The 20,541-nt window shown below is 40.5% G+C and overlaps 1 protein-coding gene across 1 annotated transcript; it reads left to right on the forward strand.

The window, feature by feature from the left end:
* Positions 1–426: 426 nt before the first annotated feature.
* Positions 427–19,387, forward strand: LOC124875206 (vesicular glutamate transporter 1-like). The gene is made up of 13 exons (XM_047377201.1): positions 427–828; positions 4,991–5,243; positions 8,170–8,288; positions 8,373–8,487; positions 9,803–9,890; positions 10,086–10,172; positions 10,813–10,949; positions 11,307–11,456; positions 12,758–12,890; positions 13,484–13,594; positions 13,685–13,812; positions 15,382–15,451; positions 15,573–19,387. Exons 1-13 carry the CDS (start codon positions 767–769, stop codon positions 15,848–15,850), a joined length of 1,731 nt encoding a protein of 576 aa, XP_047233157.1. The 5' UTR covers positions 427–766; the 3' UTR covers positions 15,851–19,387.
* Positions 19,388–20,541: the final 1,154 nt, after the last annotated feature.

A 20,541-nucleotide genomic window follows, 5' to 3' on the forward strand; every position in this document is an offset into this window, starting at 1 on the left:
TGTTTCTGAGTCTGGTTGACTCGCTGCTTTTTCTGCGGCTCGCAGAAACATAAAACATCTTTCAGGTATTTGTTTTGATTGGAGACTATTTGAATGTGAGGAAAAATCTTGCTCTTATTTACATAAATTACTGTTAAACAAAACAAACACTTCATTTAATGAAGTTGTGTTTTTGTACCCAGTTTAAACCCTGTTTTAAGTCTATTCTGGCCTCGTAAAAAAGCGCAAACCATCACTGCGTCCTGTGGACTTGTTCTGTGAATTTTGTTGTATTCTTTCCCCGGGCTGTGTTTACTCCAACTCCATCCATTCAAGGCTTGTGCGCTCCCAGAATAGCCCTGCTTGCCTGAAAAAAGCTGGACTGCTGGGAAGGAAGTGACATGCTCTCCTCTACTAAACACACCCGGGGAGATTAGCGCGCAGGCAGCTGTAATCTGGTTCAGGACCACGGCCAGAGACGCCGTTTGGCCATGAATCTCCTCCAAAGTTGCCCCCGACGCGTTGACTGAACCTCTATGGACCCAAAACAAATTCAAAGAAGTTCGTCTGGATTCGTGAAGTAAAACTGGGGCTGAAAATGTTTTTTGTTTTCCTAGGGAGCAAAAGAAACCAATAAATCCCGGGACAATCAGTGCTGCTCGCCAAAGACTTGGGAAGTTTGGGCTAAACGAGGCTGATGACCGAGTAAATAAAAGCAGCTTTTTTATGTGACTGAACAGCACGAAGCAGAGGAGAAGGCTGTGCGCTCGGACCCGAAGCCGTGAGGATGGAGATCCGGTCGGACCGGTTGAAAGCTGCGGCAGCTAAGACTCTGGGGAAGATCTACGGGTAGGTAAAGCCTCTAAAGGGGGAGATGTAAACATAAAACTGATCCATGCAATGCTGAAAACAGGGGTTATCCGAGGTGGTGGTGGGCCCGGGCTGAATGTTATCTGTGGGCCCACTTCTGTTGAAGCTTATTGTCCAGCAGCCATTAAAGTGTCACTGATTTCCCTTTAATTGTGATCATTTTTACATTCTGTGTTTAACACAGGTTGTTTTACGGTTATCTAGTGAGCCTGAGAAATTGACTGATCTGTCACTGTTTTAATAGTACTCGGTTTAAAAAAATTATTTTAAGCACTTTTCTTGCAATGTTTTAATTTAATTTCCATATTATTTTGGACAAAAATTGTCCTGAGCTCAGAACATGACATTGAGAACACACAGAAGGACGGATGCTCCCTAATTCCTCCTTTTTCTGTTCGGGCGATGACACATTTTAGCTTTGAATCACCACTTCTGTCAAGCCTGTGCTGGCCTGAGTGAATTAAAGTTCTCTTGTGTCCAAACCACAAAGTCTGCTTATACCTCCAGCTGGCTCCTCTGAAATGTGAGTTTGGCTCATTGTCCTGTCAACATTAGAGCAGAACAGAAGATCAGGATGTCCTCGGACCTGGATAATCTGCCACATCTGTAGTTACGCACCCTCAGGACAAATGGCACCAGAATCTTCCAACCCGTTACTGGCATGTTTTACTATTTACTTTAAATCCCAAACCTAAGCATCAACATGTATTTTTCACCAGTAGGAGGTAAAATTAGCCTCATCTTCTTCCTGGGATCCTGGAACAGAATCTAGTTTCATCACAGGCAGAAAGTGTCCTTTCAGTGAAAGATGAAACTTCATATTGATTGATGGATCCATTTCTGCTGTGCTTTTATTCCATCAAGCTACAGAGGCCTGCTTGGGACAGTTAAACATGGAGGTTCGCCTGCAGATTTTATCACTGAAAGAAATGATATTTCAGTTCCAAGCTTAACATACAACCGTTGCCCTAGTTAGTGTGTTTGGGTTTGATACAATAAATGAACTTAATTAATTGTGCTGCACAGTAGCAGATGTGATGATGGATTATTACTCAACTACAGCGGAAATCTGTTTTTATCATCCTTAATAAAATGTTAGTGACTTTTTGCAAACTTTGTAGGAGGCTGGCACTAAAAAAAAATGCAACACGCTGCAGAAATAGGTATTCGGAGCATTTTCAGAAATCTGGCAGGAGACAGGTTATTGACAGACTCCCCTTTCTCTCTCCTGGGATTTGATGCACTGTCTCAACACTTAAATCCTCTCCAGAAATAACCTCTCCTCTTCAAGCTGTCGGCCTGCATAAATCCTTGCAGGATGTACACCTGGGCCTATCTCTGCCTCTCCTCATTAGTAGCCCTGGTAACTCGTCACCAATATCCCCTCCCACAACAGGACATCTAACTACCGGGATTAATGGCAGAAAGCTGTAAGCTGTCATTTCCGCCCAGTGCACGTGCTCCACGGTGCTCCCTTTGGCTGCTGTGCGTAATGCGCACGGACAGTCCTTGTTCTCTGCACGCAGCATACTTAGCAGGTGCAGAAAGGAAGATAGTTGCCTGGCTGAAGGTGCCTCAGTCTCCTGCAGTGTTCGGTCCTTACCTAATGTACTGATCTGGATTAAGACCAGGTCCTTCCTTTCATCATCTCAATTAATCATCAACGTTATTGGACTCTCTTTTGTCCAATGACTCCAAGCTGATAAACCAACTCTGAATGACCCAACGTGTGAATAAAAGAGGCCCCAGTGTTCACCTGTGTAGAGCAGAAGGGGTTCAGCTTGGTTCTTGATTCTGGCTTGAGTCAAACAGCAGGTCTGCACAGCTCAGACTCTCTTCTTCAGGTGTGACACCATGAAAGGTCAGGTGGCTTTCAGGGATTACAACGGATTTCCCAGAACGAAGGGTCAGCGATGAAAAGTCATTACAACAGATATGCTTTATGCAAATAAATATGGTGCATTGAAACAAAACATTCAAACACTTCGAACTTCTTCATGCTTTCTCACATTGCAACCACAAACGGCAACATATGAGACAGGCCATCATAAGTTAGTGAATAATTGTGATAAAGAATGAAAATGATTCATGGTTTTCAAAATTTCTGGTACAAAAATAAATTGTGAATTTGTATTCAGCCACCTTTCGTAAGTAGAGCCGGTAAGGCCGGATGAAGATGAGGAGGAGACAAGAAGGAGGAAGAGGGATCCGCCCAGACAAAAATAGACTAAGTGAGCCAGAGATAGCCTATTAATAATTTAACATGGAGAATCATCAATACTTCATCACTGCTGAAGATTGTTGCAACCTTTGAGCATGTTTATGTTTTATCACTGCTTTATCAGTTAAGCTTTATTTAAAAGGTCTGACATGACATTTATATAGCTTCATCTTTGCAAGGATGTCATTTTTAGGGACTAAAACCATCATGATATAAAAGATGCCTTCAGTGAGATTTGATAAATGTAAAAGAAGAATAATATTGTCTTGGAATGAAGCTAGCAATAAATAGAGAAACAGCCATGGTCCTGATAATCTAATGCATTTTATCTATTTATTAGTCAACACTAAAACAAATCAGGTGTTCTGCAGTTAATCTTAATGTCTCTTAAGTTATCACCCGTGACAGATGTCTATGGTGATTCACAGATAGCCTCCTGCAGTTATATTTACCAGCAATATCTAAAACTGGGAAACTTTGAACAAATGTAACAGTAAAGGATTCATATTTGGTAAATAAAAAATACTTGTTTCTGCACACAAAGACATGCATTCTGGAAAAAAACAAGAGTGGAATAGGAGACAAATGATGTCTTTCCTGCTGCCGATTTTTACAGATTGTTATTAAGGGTGAAGAGGAGGAACCACATGCAATCAGGAAACAGGAGGCAAATAAGCAGTTTTACTAGAGATGAGGAAAATCAAAAACTTACAAAAACTAGTGTTCAGGGAAAATCCCAAACTATGGCTCAAAGGAAGAACCTGAAGACACGGGCTGGTGGCAACAACAGGAGGATCTGACAAAGAACTGAGGAACTGAGAGACAGAATAAAGCTGGAGAGGATGATTATGAACTGAGGAGCAGGTGGTTGATGAGCAAAAGGGTGCAGCTGTGAGGGGAGGCAAGGAAATGAGGAGGTGGGAAAAAATGGCTGACACACAGAATAAACTGGGAAGCAACAACAGGAACCAGAAACAGAACCCAACCCAACAGAAAACATGAAGTTAAAAGAACACGGGCCTTAAAGAGAGATTTTCAAAATACAACAGGAAGTAAGATCTGCAGAGAATAACCCCAACTAAAGTCTGGATCTCAGAGCAGAATATAAATACATCTAAAATACGACTAAACAAAAATACGAGGAGTACCAAGGAGTAACTGAATATGGAAAGCAAAGAGTGACAAATCCCAAAATGTTGTATTTGTTGGATGACCGAAAACATCAACGTGGGACAATAAAGCAAAAAACAAAAAAGGGTCAGGGGATGAATACGTTTTCACGCCGTTGTACATATGTACATACATACATACTTGGCCCTGTGAAGCCGTGTTTTCAGCTCTTCATCTAACAGACCTACAGAGTCCCAGTGTGATCTCAGATCTCAGTGCTTCACATTTCATGTTTATTTCATGACTCTTAGATACATATTTGATGCTTGTCAGACAGGAGGCTGACAAAGGTCAGAGCTTCACAGGAAACGCAGAGAAGAAAAGACGAATGTGTTGGTGTAATCTCTCTAGTGTTACCCTCACCTTTTCTATTGCTGTCAGCCACGTCTGTCAGGAGTTAAATGTGTGCAAAGCGAAACCCCAAAATATATAAAACACCTTGAGAAGTCAAAGCCTGTTCTGCAGGCTTGTGTAAGATCCAGGAGATGAAGCCTAGCAGACACCTGCACTGATCTTCCCTTGTTAAGGTGCGAAATTGCCACTCAAACTGACAGTAAAAGAAACCGTCTGGCATCCAGAGCTTGTTCACAGAAACAGTCAGCAGACAAACTCTTCAGAAGTATGGAAAACTTCGACTTTCTGAGTCTTAATGTTAAAGCAGATGCATTTCATGGATAATTATGTGTTGTAGGTATATGTAAAGGAACATTATTATAGATGGGAAACATCTCTCCAAACTCCTTGTTGCAGAGCATTGGAGAAGAAACAGGAAAATGGTGAAACCATTGAGCTGTCGGCTGAGGGCCGGCCAGAGATGATGCAGGAGAAGGAGATGCCGGTGGTGGACTGTACGTGCTTCGGTCTGCCCAGGCGCTACATCATAGCCATCCTCTCTGGTATTGGCTTCTGCATCTCCTTTGGGATCAGGTGTAACTTGGGTGTGGCCATCGTCAGCATGGTCAACAGCCACACCATCTTCAGGGACAACAAGGAGGTCATAGTGGTGAGTGACAACAGCATATAACAATGGAGAATTCCCTGATGGGTCCTCATTTTTCTGTTAGACTTCTAAGTGCTACTTCCTGATTTTTCCTCAAAACATTCGGGATTAATTTTCACTTGTTAAGGATTGTTGTTTTGTCTTTTAATAGCAAATAGTCTGATTATCTGCCTAATTGATACGCACAAGGCAGAAAAATCAGGAAATACATCGAGAAACCTGTAAACTTCCACTTTTCTAAAGTCTTGTATCTTCTAGCTGTGCTGCAGTGCTGACATTAGTTTTCACACAAAGAAGAACAGGCAGACATTTAATTTTAGCAGTTTTATTTTTATATTCATCCTTCTTTCAATCACACTGAGGCCAAAGTGTCAGTGCAGACAATTTAAATTTTTTTTTTACTGTTAATGAAATTTTATTAAACTCAAGTTTTAAGTGATAGTTTGGGTGTTTTTTAGGGAGGATCTGTGACGTCCATAGTGACATTTCACCTTGTTTGTAGTGGACAGATGTCATGTCACAGAGAGTTTGTAAGAAAGTGAAAACATCCACACAGCAGTGGAAAGCTAACATCTTCCCTGGTTCAGCTGATTTTAGCAATTTAACTCAAACTGAAAATGTCTGAGTTACTAAGTAACTCAAACCAAAGGTACTTTCATTCTGCTCGATCATCTGATTATGAGTTTATGGGACAAGTCCAAACAATGATGAGACCTAGAAAATCATCTTTGATCTGTGTGCAAACAACAGCTTATTGGACGCTTGGTGGACTTAAGGTGAACCAACGAGTCGTGACTGAGCAGGATACAGTTGTTAGCCCCAGCTAGCGTAGCTTTATTGTGGAAACACAGATATTGTTTGTCTGAAAATACAGCAGCAAAGTTAACAAAAATCTATTAAAAGATTCTATGTTTAATATGTTTAATATTTAGCATTGATTTTCAACATAGAAAAAAAGGGCTGCACGGTGGTGCAGTTGGTGGCACTGTTGCCTTGCAGCAAGAAGGTCCTGGGTTTGACTCCCGGCTAGGGGGCTTTCTGAATGGAGTTTGCACATTCTACCTGTGCATGCAGGGGTTCTCTCCAGGTACTCTGGCTTCCTCCCACAGTCTGAAAACATGACTGTTAGATTAATTGGTCTCTCTAAATTGCCCTTGGATGTGTGTGTGGTTGTATGTCTCTATGTTGCCCTGCGATGGCCTGACAACCTGTCCAGGGTGTACCCTGCCTCTCACCCATAGACTGCAGGAGGTAGGCACCAGCTTTCCTGTGACCCACTATGGAAGAAGTGGTAGAAAATGACAGTTAAAATAGGTGGTCTGTCTGGCCAGCTGTTAGCTGTCCACCCTTAGTATTAGTTCACTTTTCTACAAACTCACTGTGATGTGACATCTGCCTGTAACAGGTATGGGAACTGATACTGGTATTAACTTAACAGAACATCACCTCTAATAGTTGAAGTATCCCTTTAAAGTGTATGTTGCTGTATCTATCAACCACCACAAGGGGGAGCCCTGCTAAGGCTGTGGTACCTCCTGCACTGATGTCTGGAAGGGAGATAGAGTAAAAAAGACGCCTCACTAAACCTTTGCAAGACTTTGCAGAACTGGTGAGCTTGGTAAAATGGAGACGTGTCTTATCTGTGAGGATCCACTTTACTCTTGGAAACTTCCTGGGTTTGTTTTTGTTGCCTCAGGAAGGCTGAGTTGACATAGAAATTGCACATTGCAGATATTTTATTCATAAGCTGCAGTTGTATTAAAGCTGTTCCACTGCAAATGAAGCTTTGCTTGCTGAGACAAAGCTGAACACTGCACTGAGAAATCCAGCAAAGACAGATTTTTATGCTACAGTAAACAGCGACTTTAAACAGGTCGTTGTGCTTCTGGTTTGCATGGGTTAAAGGATTGACCTTCAATTGATTTGTTTATTTTTAGGTATTAGTGGCCTTTATTTTTTATATGCAGAGAGGACATGCAGCAAACATCAACGAGCTGGACTCGGACCTGTGACAGCCTGCTTTAAGGACTAAGGCCTCCATACATAGAGGCCCCCGCCGCACCTGGAACTATAATTTATGTCTTACATTTAAATGATGGAGGAATTACCGCCTTTTGAAGTTCATATGAGCAGATGTCTTCCAAATGGTTACTTTGGAACCACTATTGAGAACGACTGGTCATTCCTACTGAAAAACCTCTCCATTACAGTCATTTGTTTCTGTTATCTTTATTAAATTTGAAGTTGTAGTAGGTAAGACTTGTATCAATTTGATTTCTGAGTCCATATTTTAAGCCCTTTATGCACAGTTAAAAACAAACGTCTGTTTGCTCCAACTTCAATAATGACAAACTAGTTACTGTTATGATATGTTTGACTGCTTAGTATTGCCTTCAAGAAAGACCAAGCTTTGCATGTGCTCCATAGGGTCCACGAACTGCATCTTATTTAATTTTGGTGTGCATTCTATAGGTGCTTTTAGGGGTTGAGTAAATGGGTTAAATCCTTCAGGTGAAACTAAGTCTGATAAATAATTGGCATGGCATAGTCAAGATTAACAAAAACACAGAACTGACCAAAAGAAGGAAATGATAAGGAGGAACTAATAATCAGCAGCAAAGTCTGCTGAACTCTAACTGCTTGAATGTTTCAAGGAGTAAAACTAAGATAATCCATTGGAAAAATAACTAAAACAAGGATGGTAATAAAATCAACTGAAAGGGATAAAATGAGATGGAGTACCGTTGAATTTACAGTAGGTGTCACTGTTGGGCCACTTTACGACTTTATTTCTCTGAGCTGCAGCTACTTTCAGTCCAGCTGGGATCCAGTGTTAGTGGTATGCTTTATGACATCATGTTTTTGTAGATGACAGAGAGAGTTAAAGATCCAAATATAAGTTCTGTGTGTTGTGTTTTCATCCCCACAGAAAGCCCAGTTCAACTGGGATCCAGAAACAGTGGGGTTGATCCATGGCTCTTTCTTCTGGGGGTACATAGTAACCCAAATCCCTGGAGGGTTCATCTGTCAGAAGTTTGCAGCAAACAGGTGAGTTGGTCCTGCTTCACATTCATATTTTAAGCGTGATTCAGGTGTTTTAAATGACCTTCCTCTGCTCCGTGTCTCCTGCAGAGTGTTTGGCTTTGCTATAGTTGCCACATCATGCCTGAATATGCTCATCCCTACAGCAGCACGGATGCACTTTGGCTGCGTGATCATAGTCAGAATATTCCAAGGACTGGTGGAGGTACACGAGTCTCTTGTCTATGCGGGAAAACAGCTAAATTTTACTTTGGAAAAATATTCACACTTTATATACATTTTGTTGCATTACAACCTCATACTTTCATCTAATCTACTTTACTGTAATCTATTGGGATTGTGGTTGACAGATTTAAGTAAAAAAAAAGTCAAGGCAAAATAGTGAAGTGGACCAAAATATGTTGTGGTTTTTAAATTGTGTTAGAAATAAAAATGTGAAAATGCAGTATGTTCAGCCTTCTTTACGCTGATACGCCTCAACAAGATCCAGCTCAACCAGTTCAGGATCCACCTAATGATTAAAAACAGTCCAGCTGTGTGTGATTTAATCTGAGTCTAACTGCAGATGTTCTGTTTCTTGCCTCAGATGTTCTTTAGAGAACATTAGAGAACAACCAGCATCATGGAGACCAAGGAGACAGGTCAGGGAAAATTCTGGAGAAGTTTAAAGCAGGGATAGGTTCTACAACAATATCCCAAACTTTGAACATTTCCCAGCTTTGTTTAGTCCATCATCTGAATATCTACAACTGGAACTAACCCTCATTATTAACCTGAACCCGATCTTCTTAATTTAAACAATAAGAACAAACAAACAATCTCCACAGTGGCAGCATCATGCTGTGGGACAGTGAAGCTGGTCAGAGTTGATGAGACGATAGATGGAGGTAAATCCAGGACAATCCTGGAAGAAAACCTGTTGGAGGCTGCAGTAGACCTGAGACTGAGGTGGAGGTTCACCTTCCAGCAGGAGAACCAGCCTGAACATACAACCAGAGATGCAATGGATGGATTATATTAAAGCTGCCTTTTGTTTTAGAATGGCCTAGTCAAAGTGCAAAACTAAATACAATCAACAGTCTGTGGAAAATTGATTAGTTTAATTCTAAAGTTTGTTGAGTTAAAAACAAGCCAACCCTGGAAAAGACCTGAGATTAGTTAAGATTTTATTAATGTTCCCTAAAGTTCATCGGTTACCCTAAAAAACTATCAGCTGCAGTTTTTGTGAAGTGTAGTTTTGAATGTTGACACAGCGACGCTGAATACAAATGTCAGCCACCTTTTTCAGATATTTTTGTAAAACAAGAACGTTGAAAACCATGCGTACTTTTCCGTCTACTTGCCGATTATCTGAAACTTAGAGTAGTTCTGTCGTTCTAGTCACCAATGCAGCACATCAAAGTTTGTGGTTGCAATGAGAAAAAAACATGAAAATATTTGAGAGGTATGAATACTTTCACAAGATTCTGCATATGGTTTAGAGGGTTTGTCGAGTTGACAGTACCAACTTTATCTGACAGGGGGTTTCATATCCAGCCTGTCATGGCATTTGGGCAAAATGGGCCCCGCCTCTGGAGAGAAGTCGTTTGGCCACAACAGCCTTCTGTGGTGAGTTCAGGATCCTTGCCTAATAAGGCCACAAATACAGACTTTAACCAAGTGACTCAACAAGAATTATGATGATGCATTTCAAGAATATTAGAACCTCAAATGCAAAGTAGTTGTTGAATTAAGCTTTCTAAGCGTGAAAAACTGCTTTTATTATGATATATAATTAAAATCCAGACGTTTCTCCTCTTCCAGGCTCGTATGCAGGTGCTGTGATTGCCATGCCTTTAGCTGGAATCCTTGTCCAGTACTCAGGATGGTCTTCGGTCTTCTATGTCTATGGTAAAGGACCTTTAGGCCCTTACATGTGCTCAGAAAATGAGTCAATAAGGCTCCTTATTTTGCAGGTTATAGCCCAAAGAGGCGACTGTGGCTCAGTAGGAAGAGTAGTCGTCTTGCAATCAGAAGGTTGTGGGTTCCTGCCATATGTCGATGTGCCCCTGGGCAAGGCACTTAACCTCAAGTTGCCTACCGATCTGCGTATCGGTGTATGAATGTGTGAGCGTTAGTGAGTGCGATTGGGTGAATGTGGCTCTAGTGTAAAGCGCTTTGAGCGGTGTGTATGACTGGAAAAGCGCTATAGAAGTTCAGTCCATTTACTCTGCAGACAGTAATGTAAGAAAGTGGAAGCTGATGCACTGTGAAACTTTATACACAGAAAAACCCCAACCAGCCATGTGTTCAAATGTAGCAAACCACAAAATGAGCTTATGACAGTATGCAACACAGGGAGTCAGTGAACTTTTTAAAATGTGCGATGATTTCTGGATAAAGGTAATCCTGAACATCTTTGGACTCCTTAATCTAAATGTAGATTCCTTAAAACAGACAACACAGACATATTTGATCTTTTACTGAATCCTTTCTTTTAGCTTTTTCCACTTTCAGTTCTCAAATTCTCTTGTTCTCTCACTTCCTCCAGGAAGTTTTGGTATTATGTGGTACTGCTTCTGGATCCTGGTTTCGTACGAGAGTCCAGCGGCTCACCCCACCATCACGGAGGAGGAGAGGACATATATAGAGGAGAGCATTGGCGAGTCAGCTCAGCATACAGTAACGGTCAGTGCAATGGTTCTGTGTGCACATTTTAAAGGCTTTAATCGCTCTCCGGGCCACCGATGAAACGTTTGCTTGTAACATTATTCAGATACTATGATGGTATGCAGATTAAAACAAAGTAGATGGCAACTGTAGCATCTGCTGAGTCAGTTCAACACAACACCTGCACCTACAGATTTAGAAACTCTATATCTGTGGTCATCTCTGATGTCAGCATTCAACCAACAAGGTTTCCACTCCCCCACCCTCTGTTCGAGTTTCTGTTGGTTGTTTTCTCCCTCTTTATGACATTTAAATCTAATAAGAGTCAAAGGTTTTAGAAATCCAATCATAACTCCCCCTCCCCCTGTGTTGCAGAAGTTTAACACACCCTGGAGAGCCTTCTTCACCTCCATGCCTGTGTACGCCATCATTGTGGCTAATTTCTGCAGAAGCTGGACTTTCTATTTGCTCCTCATCAGCCAGCCTGCATACTTTGAGGAGGTGTTTGGGTTTGAAATTAGCAAGGTAATTCAGCTCAGATACACACTGCCTTGCCATGGTGTTCATAACGGAACCTTCTGCACATTATGTCACCTTTCAACTACAGTGTAATCTATTTTATTTGGGTTTTATGTGACAGACCAATATAAAGAAGTAGTGGAGAAAAATGTAGAATGATTTCCAGAGTTTTTAGTAAAAAGAAAAACATATTTAAATGCAGTTACAGCTGAAAGTCTCCATCTTGGAGCTTTGAACATCTACAGACATTTTAACTAAGACTTTGTAAAACAGCTCAAGCTCAGTCGGACTGGATGGAGAACTACAATTTTCATGTCTTGCCGCAGATTCTCAAATTGGTCTAGACTTTGACTAGGCCATTCTAACTCACAAATCTGCTTTGGTCTAAACCATCCTATATATTTCTGGCTGAATGTTAAGGAAGTTTTCTGCAGCCTCTAACAGGTTTTCTTGTCCTGGATTTAGCTCCATCCAACTTCCCATCAACTCTGACCAGCCTCTTTGACCCTGGTGAAGAATAGCCTCCCCACAGCATAATGCTGCCATCACCATGTTTCACCATAGAGATGATGTTTTCAGGGTGATGAGAGGTGTTAGGTTTCCCCAACACATTGCCTTTTGTACTCCAGAAATGGTGTAATCTGACCAGGTCACCTTCTTCCATATGTTTGCTGTGTTCTCTACAGGGCTTGTCATATCAACAAATTCCCCTACCTAAGCATTTGATCTCTCCAGTTCCTCCAGAGTTACAATGGGCCTCTTGGCTGCTTCTCTGATTAATGCTCTCCTTGTCCAGCCTGTCAGTTTAGGTGGGTGTCCATGTCTTGGTAGATCTGCAGTTGGTCCATCCTCTCTCCATGTTCAGATGATGGATTGAACAGAGCTCTGGGAAATGTTCAAAGCTTGTTGTAGGACCTGACCCTGCTTTAAACTTCTCCAGAAGGTTGTCTCGGACCTGTCTGCTGTGTTCCTTGGTCTTCATGATGCTGGTCGTTCTCCGATGTTCTCTAAAGAACCTCTGAGACCTTTTCAAAAAAACAACAACATAGAAAACGAACCATCCTGTTTCTTCCACTTCAGAATTATGCACAATTTTGGGCTGGTCTGTCACATAAAATCCCAGTTAAACATAAATAAATATTTGGTTCTAATGTGATAAAATTTAAAAAACGTTCAAGTCGTATGAATAGTTTTGAAGGCACTACAGCTGCACACGGAGGCTAGTTTACAGTTGATTAATCTTACAAGCCAATGCTGCGCTTGCTGCTCCTCGGTGATGATGGATTTATTTTCTCACATGCATTTAGGTGGGCATAGTTTCTGCACTCCCTCATCTGGTTATGACCATCGTTGTGCCCATCGGGGGCCAAATCGCTGACTATTTGCGCTCTAATCACATCATGACCACCACAAATGTCAGAAAGATAATGAACTGTGGAGGTAAGTGTGAACCAAAAGAGGGAGAATGAGCTCATGCATAAAGAGATTAGGAAGCTTGGGTGCTTTATCAGGATGTCTAACATGTTGTAACATTGGTGATCATGCAAAATGAAACAAAATGCATTTGATTAAAAAGATTTTGATTCTCATAAGTCAAGAGACTTGCTGTTTTTTCTTGGAAAGGGAGTTTGTTTGACCAAGAGGTCAGGAGGTTTTCAGGTGCTCTGACTCTGACCTGAGATGACTTTCATCGTTTAGTGAACTTCAGTCAGAAGATTCAGTCATATAAACCTAATTAGAGAATTAAGTTGTGTGAGCACTGGTGTGAAAACCCCATGGCACACACAAGGCAAATGATGACTAAGTGTTAGGCAGAAGCTCTGCCTCTATCAGCTATATTTAGGCAGCAGAAAGATGTTGATACCAGAGTGAAATGGGGAAGCATACATGTATATCATGTAGCAAACTAAGATAAGTGGCCAGTCAAGAACATTTAGCAAAAATAAACGCAAATAAACATTTTCAGTTCAGTGAGCATTCTGCGATCAGGTTTGAAAAGTTGTTTGCTGACTGTGTCCTCTGGTCTGCATCAGGGTTTGGGATGGAGGCTACCCTCCTGCTGGTGGTTGGCTTCTCGCACACAAAGGTCATCGCCATCACGTTCCTGGTGCTCGCTGTGGGCTTCTCTGGTTTTGCCATTTCAGGTGAAGCACAGTTCAGCCGTTCATGTTCAGACCAAGAGATATGCATCGTTTTAACATCATGATGACATTCATTTTCTCATTCTTTGTAAGGTTTTAATGTCAATCACCTGGACATTGCACCACGATATGCCAGTATCCTCATGGGCATTTCCAACGGCGTGGGCACTCTGTCCGGCATGGTTTGCCCGCTGATAGTTGGTGCCATGACAAAAAATAAGGTGAATCTGGCTTTTTTAGTTCTCCTGAATATTAGTGAATTTTGGGCCTTCAATGAGACATTTGAATCAAATCTTCTTCTGGTGTGGACTGATACTAAAACAAACAGCTACAATGATTTTGAAAAGAAAAAACTAGATACACAACTTAACATTTTTGTGAGATTTTTCTTTGATCCACAAAGGGTCAAAATTATACGTCACCCCTACTAATATTTGGACAAATGTCCCCTAATAGGTTGAACCTGGGCTTCTTGTGCATGTTTGCCCACTGTACTTAGCAACAATGGTGGAGCTCACTGGTTTCATGACAGGAATTAGCTTTTGGGATTTTAAACATAACATATGCAAAAGGTTTAGATCTGCGCCACTTCAGAGGTCACATGTTAGCCTGCATGTTACCCTAGGTACAAATTACAAAGTGCTTGACAGAGACAGAGCATAGAAATTAAAACATAATAATAAAAACAGGATACAGACAGTTAAACATAGAATAATATCTGAAAGGATCTTAAGGGAAAACTTAATCATTATCCTGTTGAAACATTTATGTCCAGATTTCAAGCATCTAGCTGCTTCGAAGTGAAGCTGAATAATTTGTAGGTAGTCTCTCCTCATTCCTCCATCCACTTGTATAATACGGCAGCACCACTGACAGGAAAACAGCCCCACAGCATCATGCTGCCTTCACTGTGCTTAACAGTTGGTGCAACATTCTGAGGTTTAAAGCCTCTCCTTGGTTCCTCCAAACATACTTCTTACTGTGTTCAAAGGTGGACAGTTTGGGTCAGATGTTTGAAACTTGGTCATAGTTTTTCTGTTCCATCAGAAGGATCTTGGATAAAGACCAAATCTGCATTTGGAATAGAAAAAGCTGACTAAGATTAAGCTTCTGAAAAGGCTCCCTACCTCAAGCCCTTTGAAATGTTATGGACTTAGCTTACCAGCCAGATGTGTTCCAGGAAACCAACCAATTTTAATGAGCTCTACCAATTACACCAGGGACAGCTTCAATTATTGAGCCAGAACTATGCCAGAAGCTTCTGGATGGATACAAGGAGAAAAGCAATGTGCAACTCTCTAACGGCTATTTAAACATTTATTGGTTATCTCAGGCACTGTATATAACTCAGTTAACCCTAACCCACAATAAATCTAAGCTTGTGAGCCTAATTCTTGTCTGAAACCAGTGCAGGTGTATATTTTATTATCATCCTGCTGGAAAAAGAACGGTTCAAATAAAAAACTAAAAGCCCAAAGTGAGGAAGAGCCATGATGACTTTATGTAAACTGGAACTCCATTGCTCTCTGCATCGGCTGAAGTTACATTTTTTATCATTATCATGTTTGTGTAGGAAAATATTAACACAGCAGAAGTGCCTCTTCTTGTTTTTATCACTTCCATGAAGGCTAGAGCTCTTAGTTTATTAAGAACGAGAGAGTACCTGACGTACAACTCGGTGGATTTAAGTTCAGTTTCAAACAAAATTTATGTGAAAAGCTGTGAATCTTACTTCTGTCCAATATGGAGATTTTTATGTCATGTCTATAACTGTGTTTGTTTTCATTCAGACGCGGGAGGAGTGGCAGGGCGTGTTTCTGATCGCCTCACTTGTTCATTATGGAGGTGTTATATTCTATGGTGAGTATATCTCCCCAGCATCCAAATGTGCTTATTATCGGAATCAATTCAGGAAAACATTCCTGTTTCTGTCAGCGCAGTTTTTTGGCTGTAAGTGAACCCCATTATTGATTAACTGCAGGCCTCTTTGCCTCGGGAGAGAAGCAACCTTGGGCCGAGCCAGAGGAGCTCAGCGTCGAGAAATGTGGAATCCTGGATGAGGATGAGCTCGCAAACGAGACAGAGGAACTCTATCGCACCAGTGGCGGAGTTGGTTACGGAGCCACAAACCAGGCGTCAGATCCCAACGGAGGAGGTGGGGGCTGGGTCTCAGATTGGGACAAAACTGAGGAGTACATCCAACCCGCCGGGACCAACCATTATCTCCATGGAGGCGAGGGCGACCGAGAGTTCACATAGAACCATCAGATGTTTTTAATCCAAACAGAGAAGCACAAACAGTTTTCCACCAATGTGGAATCTCAATGTGAAGGAACTTGGACAGCAAGGAACTGGACTTTTCAGAAAGTCCGACTGCTGAACTTATTTCAAGAACACATTTAAAGTGAGGAGAGTAGTTAACATAAAATGTGTGTTTGTGTGTGACTGTGTATCTTAGGAATCAGCAGCTGTTTTGCAAAGTTTTGTTGGAATCTGGTTTTTCTTTAGGCCTGATGAGGCTTCCATCTTCAGTAACAGTAGACTGATCCATATTTTCCTTCATGACTTAGTATTTATTTGTTTGGATATTTTTATGTAATAAACGTTACAGTTTCACTGTAAAAGTTGCTTGGTTAGGAACAAGCCAATTTGTTAACCCAGAGCTGGGTCAAAATGGACTGATCCAGGCTTGGGTTACTTTTACACAACGAGGATTGGGCTGTGGGTTTGACCCTGCATTATGGATTAGGTTTGTTAACCTTGACCAGTTTACCGGTCCATCACAGACTCACAGAACACCAGAGAATAATTTGTGGACGCACACGGTGAGAATAGAAACTCTTTACAGAAAGACCCCAGATGACATTCTTAAGGAAATAAAGACAACAGCCTCGTAATGCCGTCTCTGGGCACATTCTGCTTTTTTCTAGTTCATACCCACATTTTGTACCCATGCGATGCCATTTAGTCCCTTTCTACTTCCGCTTCATAACTGCAAACAAACTCTTTGGTACCATGTGCTTCCTGAATTACGTTTTACAAGATTTCTAAAGAGAAATGCTCCAAATCTCATTGTATTATTTCTCTTGATTAATTTCATTATAGTAATGTATAGGTAGAACATTAAAAATGACTTTAAGTCACTGGGTGTCTATGGTGGTACGAAATGTCCCACAAGATGGCACCAATTCAAACCCGAAGAAGTTCTGAAGGAGCAAAATAACACAACCGCATATTCTCTAATAACTTTTATTGACAAAAATGTCACAATTTAACATGGCATAAAATATTGCCTGTGTATACTAACTTTATGACTAATTCTTTGGTAAAATTTTAATCTCTTGAACATAGCTAGCACTAGCTTGTCCCACCTAATTAGCAGGTATAAGGGTAATAGCTTAAGTGGCTGAACTCATTTTAATGTAAGCTAAAGTCATTACCACAACACACTGACATTAACATTATTACACAGCATAGTTTACCTACTCTTATATCACCCTGTGGAAGAGCTTGAGTGAATTCTCATCGTGATGTTTCATAGTTTAAAGTGGTCGTCTGCGAAGGAAGATGGGGCTCTTTCTAATCTCTTCCTTAGGTTCTCATCATTTCAACCCTTTGCTGTTTTGGTCTTTGTAGTTTTGGTCATCAGATTAAAATAATCTGGTCCAAAGTAGGGCGATTCAGACCGGCCATGCATATACATTTATCCAGCATGAGAACCTCTCTTATCCCTTTTGACAACTCAGGACTTAAAGTGATTTTATATATTCAGTTACTAGTCTACTACCACCAGGAGGTCATAGAACATTTTTGTCTGATCAGGTTTCCTAATCTCCAATTTTTTAACGAGTCACATGTCTGAAACAGTGATCAGAACTAAAATAAATAAAAATATAGTGAAATATTAAGGTTTCAGAAAATAATGTACAATTAAAATACTTTACACATGAGATTTGAGCATGTTTATAATTATTTATCTACACAATATATGAAAGTAATTTATAACGAAGTAAAATAAACTGATACTCAATTGTTTAAGTACATGGGTACAAAATGGTTTGTTAAAGGTATGAAATGGTAATGTGTATTCACCCAGAGCCCACAAGGCCTAAAAAAACTTTTACTGATAAACAATTGAATATAGATAACAAAAGTCATACTCAGTATATAAAATAGAGTCTGTTTATACTGACTTTATGACCAGTTCTTTGTTGAGTCAGTGAATGTTGAACATAGCTAGCACTAGCTCGCGCTACTTAGCAGCTAAAAGGCTAACATTAGCCTAAGTGAACCACTTTGTTTTGTAGTGTGAACTAAATTCATTAACATGACAGTAACATTTTTATACTGTATACTGTATTATGTATTATGTTCATGGAAGTCTGATCAAGAGATTGTAGTTAAATCTTCTGGTCTCTTCGCTAACCCAGCAAACTGGGTCACAGTTTCTGACCTGGTGTTTGTTTGTAAAAGAGCAACTTTTGTCCCAACAGCAGAAACCCAGTATTTTGGTTAAACCCAGCAGTTTTTTTAAAATCTCAAGTTTTTGCAACCTGCAGAGTTTTGAGCAGTTCCTCAAGAATTTAAGCAGAATGTTTTTAGCTAAAAACACTGTTAATATTTTGTCCTTTAAGAAAAAGCATTGTGCCAATACAGGAAAATAATGTTATATTCTGTAGAATTGGTTTCCTATTCAGTGAGGAAGTGAAGAGCTGCAAATGTGTTCTGTTTTTGGGTGATACAGATGAAAATTATTTTGTAAAATGAACAGAAAACAAAAAATGCAGGTCTCTGGCCTTTCTGCCAGCTGATAAAACACTTGAAAAAAGTTATAAAAGAAAAATAACATCATCTTAATAAACTGGTGTCTGAGTTAAGGATCTCCACAAAGCTGGTTTCATTGATCCAGCATTTAAATTTCAGTTTTGCTTGTTTTATATGTGATATATTGTTTATTCCTGTTAACCTATTGTTCAGCAGCTTTGTCTGGCGTTAGCATGAGCTACTCACCACCAAAGAACTATACACCAGCCAGACTCCTCTCTGCCTCAAAGGAAAACAAAAAACAGCATTAAGAAGATTAAGTGTTAGAGCACTATGATGGACTCCTAAATTCAATTTGTTGAAGTCGATAACAACTTAAATACAGGGTGACTATATACCCTTGTGCATGAGCGCATTGTTTTATTTCTATTAGCATGTGCTGAAATATCCATAAACCAATCCATCTTCTATACCTGCTTCTTCCATAGTGGGTCGCAGGGAAGCTGGTGCCTATCTCCAGTAGTTTATGGGCGAGAGGCGGGGTTCATCCTGGACAGGTCGCCAGTCCATTGCAGGGCAGCATATAAGACAAACAACCATGCACACACTCATTCACACCAAAGGACAATTTAGAGAGACCAGTTAACCTAACAGTCATGGTTTGGACTGTGGGAGGAAGCCGGAGAACCCGAACAGAACCCATGCATACATGGGGAGAACATGCAGACTCCATGGAGAAAGACCCCCGGCCGGGTGTCAAACCGAGGACCTTCTTGCTGCAAGTCAACAGTGCTACCAACTGCACCACTGTGCTGAAATATATTTAGATCCCAGAATAAGTTGTAAAAATAAAAAAGGTCATTGACATAGGTCACAGGATGGTATAGTTTTACTGAGTGGCGTAAAGGAAAAAAATGTTATTATTTTTATTGTTTTTTTCATTGATTTATCTCAATTAATTTTATTGTCAAATTGGAGTGTTTAAAAATCCTGTACATGTGAAAATATTGAATAATAAAATGTAGAAGTGTTGATTTTTGTGCAGTTATCACATAGTTTTTGTTGATTTATGCTGAATAATGGCAGTTTCTGTCAGCAGTTTGAGGTTTTGCTAAATCTGGCTTTCTTTAAAGTGTAAGAAGAATGAAGAAGAAATCAAGAAAAATGGGGAAGAAAACCAAAAGATTGACAAAGAAGATGGAAAATGGATATTAATAGTTTGAGGATGCGGGACTTTTTTAAACTGGCTTCTTCAGCATTCATCAGAAGAGCAACCAACTGCTTTAACTTCACCATTCTTATGGTTTTAACTGCTTTGAATGAGAGAACAAAGAACATACCTGAGACCAGAGATTTCTCCAGCTGCATAAAATAATGCAGTTTCCCCTCCTGTATCTGTTGCTGCGCAGAGATGATCAGTTGGCTGAAAGAGGGCTTTTTGACTTTTCACTCATCTGTGAGGGAGACATTTTGGGGTTGGGAAAGTCTACACGTGGAACGCCACCCTTTCCTCTTATTTAGGTGACGCTGCTTAAAAAGCGAGTCATTTTTGTTAAGCTGCTAGATGGTGATATGCTCCTTAGGTGTTCGATTTTATTTTAATCATTTCCATGTTGTTCATTATGTTCTATATTCTTGCCTTATTTTCTAAGTTTATTCCAGTGTTGGATTCACTGTATATCCTAGTTTCTTCCTCTTAGGTTAGTGCTTTGTCCCTGTTTTAGTGTTTCTCTGTTCATCTCTTCCATTCTAATTAGTCTCCCTTTCTCAGTCTCCCTGCTTACCTTCTACCAGCTGCTCCTCAGCATCCTCTGATTAACACGTCGGCATCCAGTTTCCTTCTCCGTACGTCCCTCAGTATTTGGTCGTTGTTCTCCACTGGATCCTCTCGTTTTGCTGCCCGATCTTTCCTGTTGTGCCTGTGACTCTGCCATGTTCCTCTTCCTGTTCTTCTTGTGCTCTTGCAAGTTTTATGTATTTATTTAATAAATTATCACCATGTTCATCAAACTCTCCTGTCTGCACCTGGGCCAGACTTCTCCGTCACATGACAGCTGCAGGCTGGCTACCTGAACAGATAGCTTGACTAACCTGATAATATCAGCATGTTTCACTCTGTGTCACTTTATAAAGAACAGATTTATAAATATATTTTTATAAGGAGCAGAATAACAAAAATGTGCATC

The sequence above is a fragment of the Girardinichthys multiradiatus genome, chromosome 10, assembly GCF_021462225.1.
Source record: "Girardinichthys multiradiatus isolate DD_20200921_A chromosome 10, DD_fGirMul_XY1, whole genome shotgun sequence".
Lineage (NCBI taxonomy): Eukaryota > Metazoa > Chordata > Actinopteri > Cyprinodontiformes > Goodeidae > Girardinichthys > Girardinichthys multiradiatus.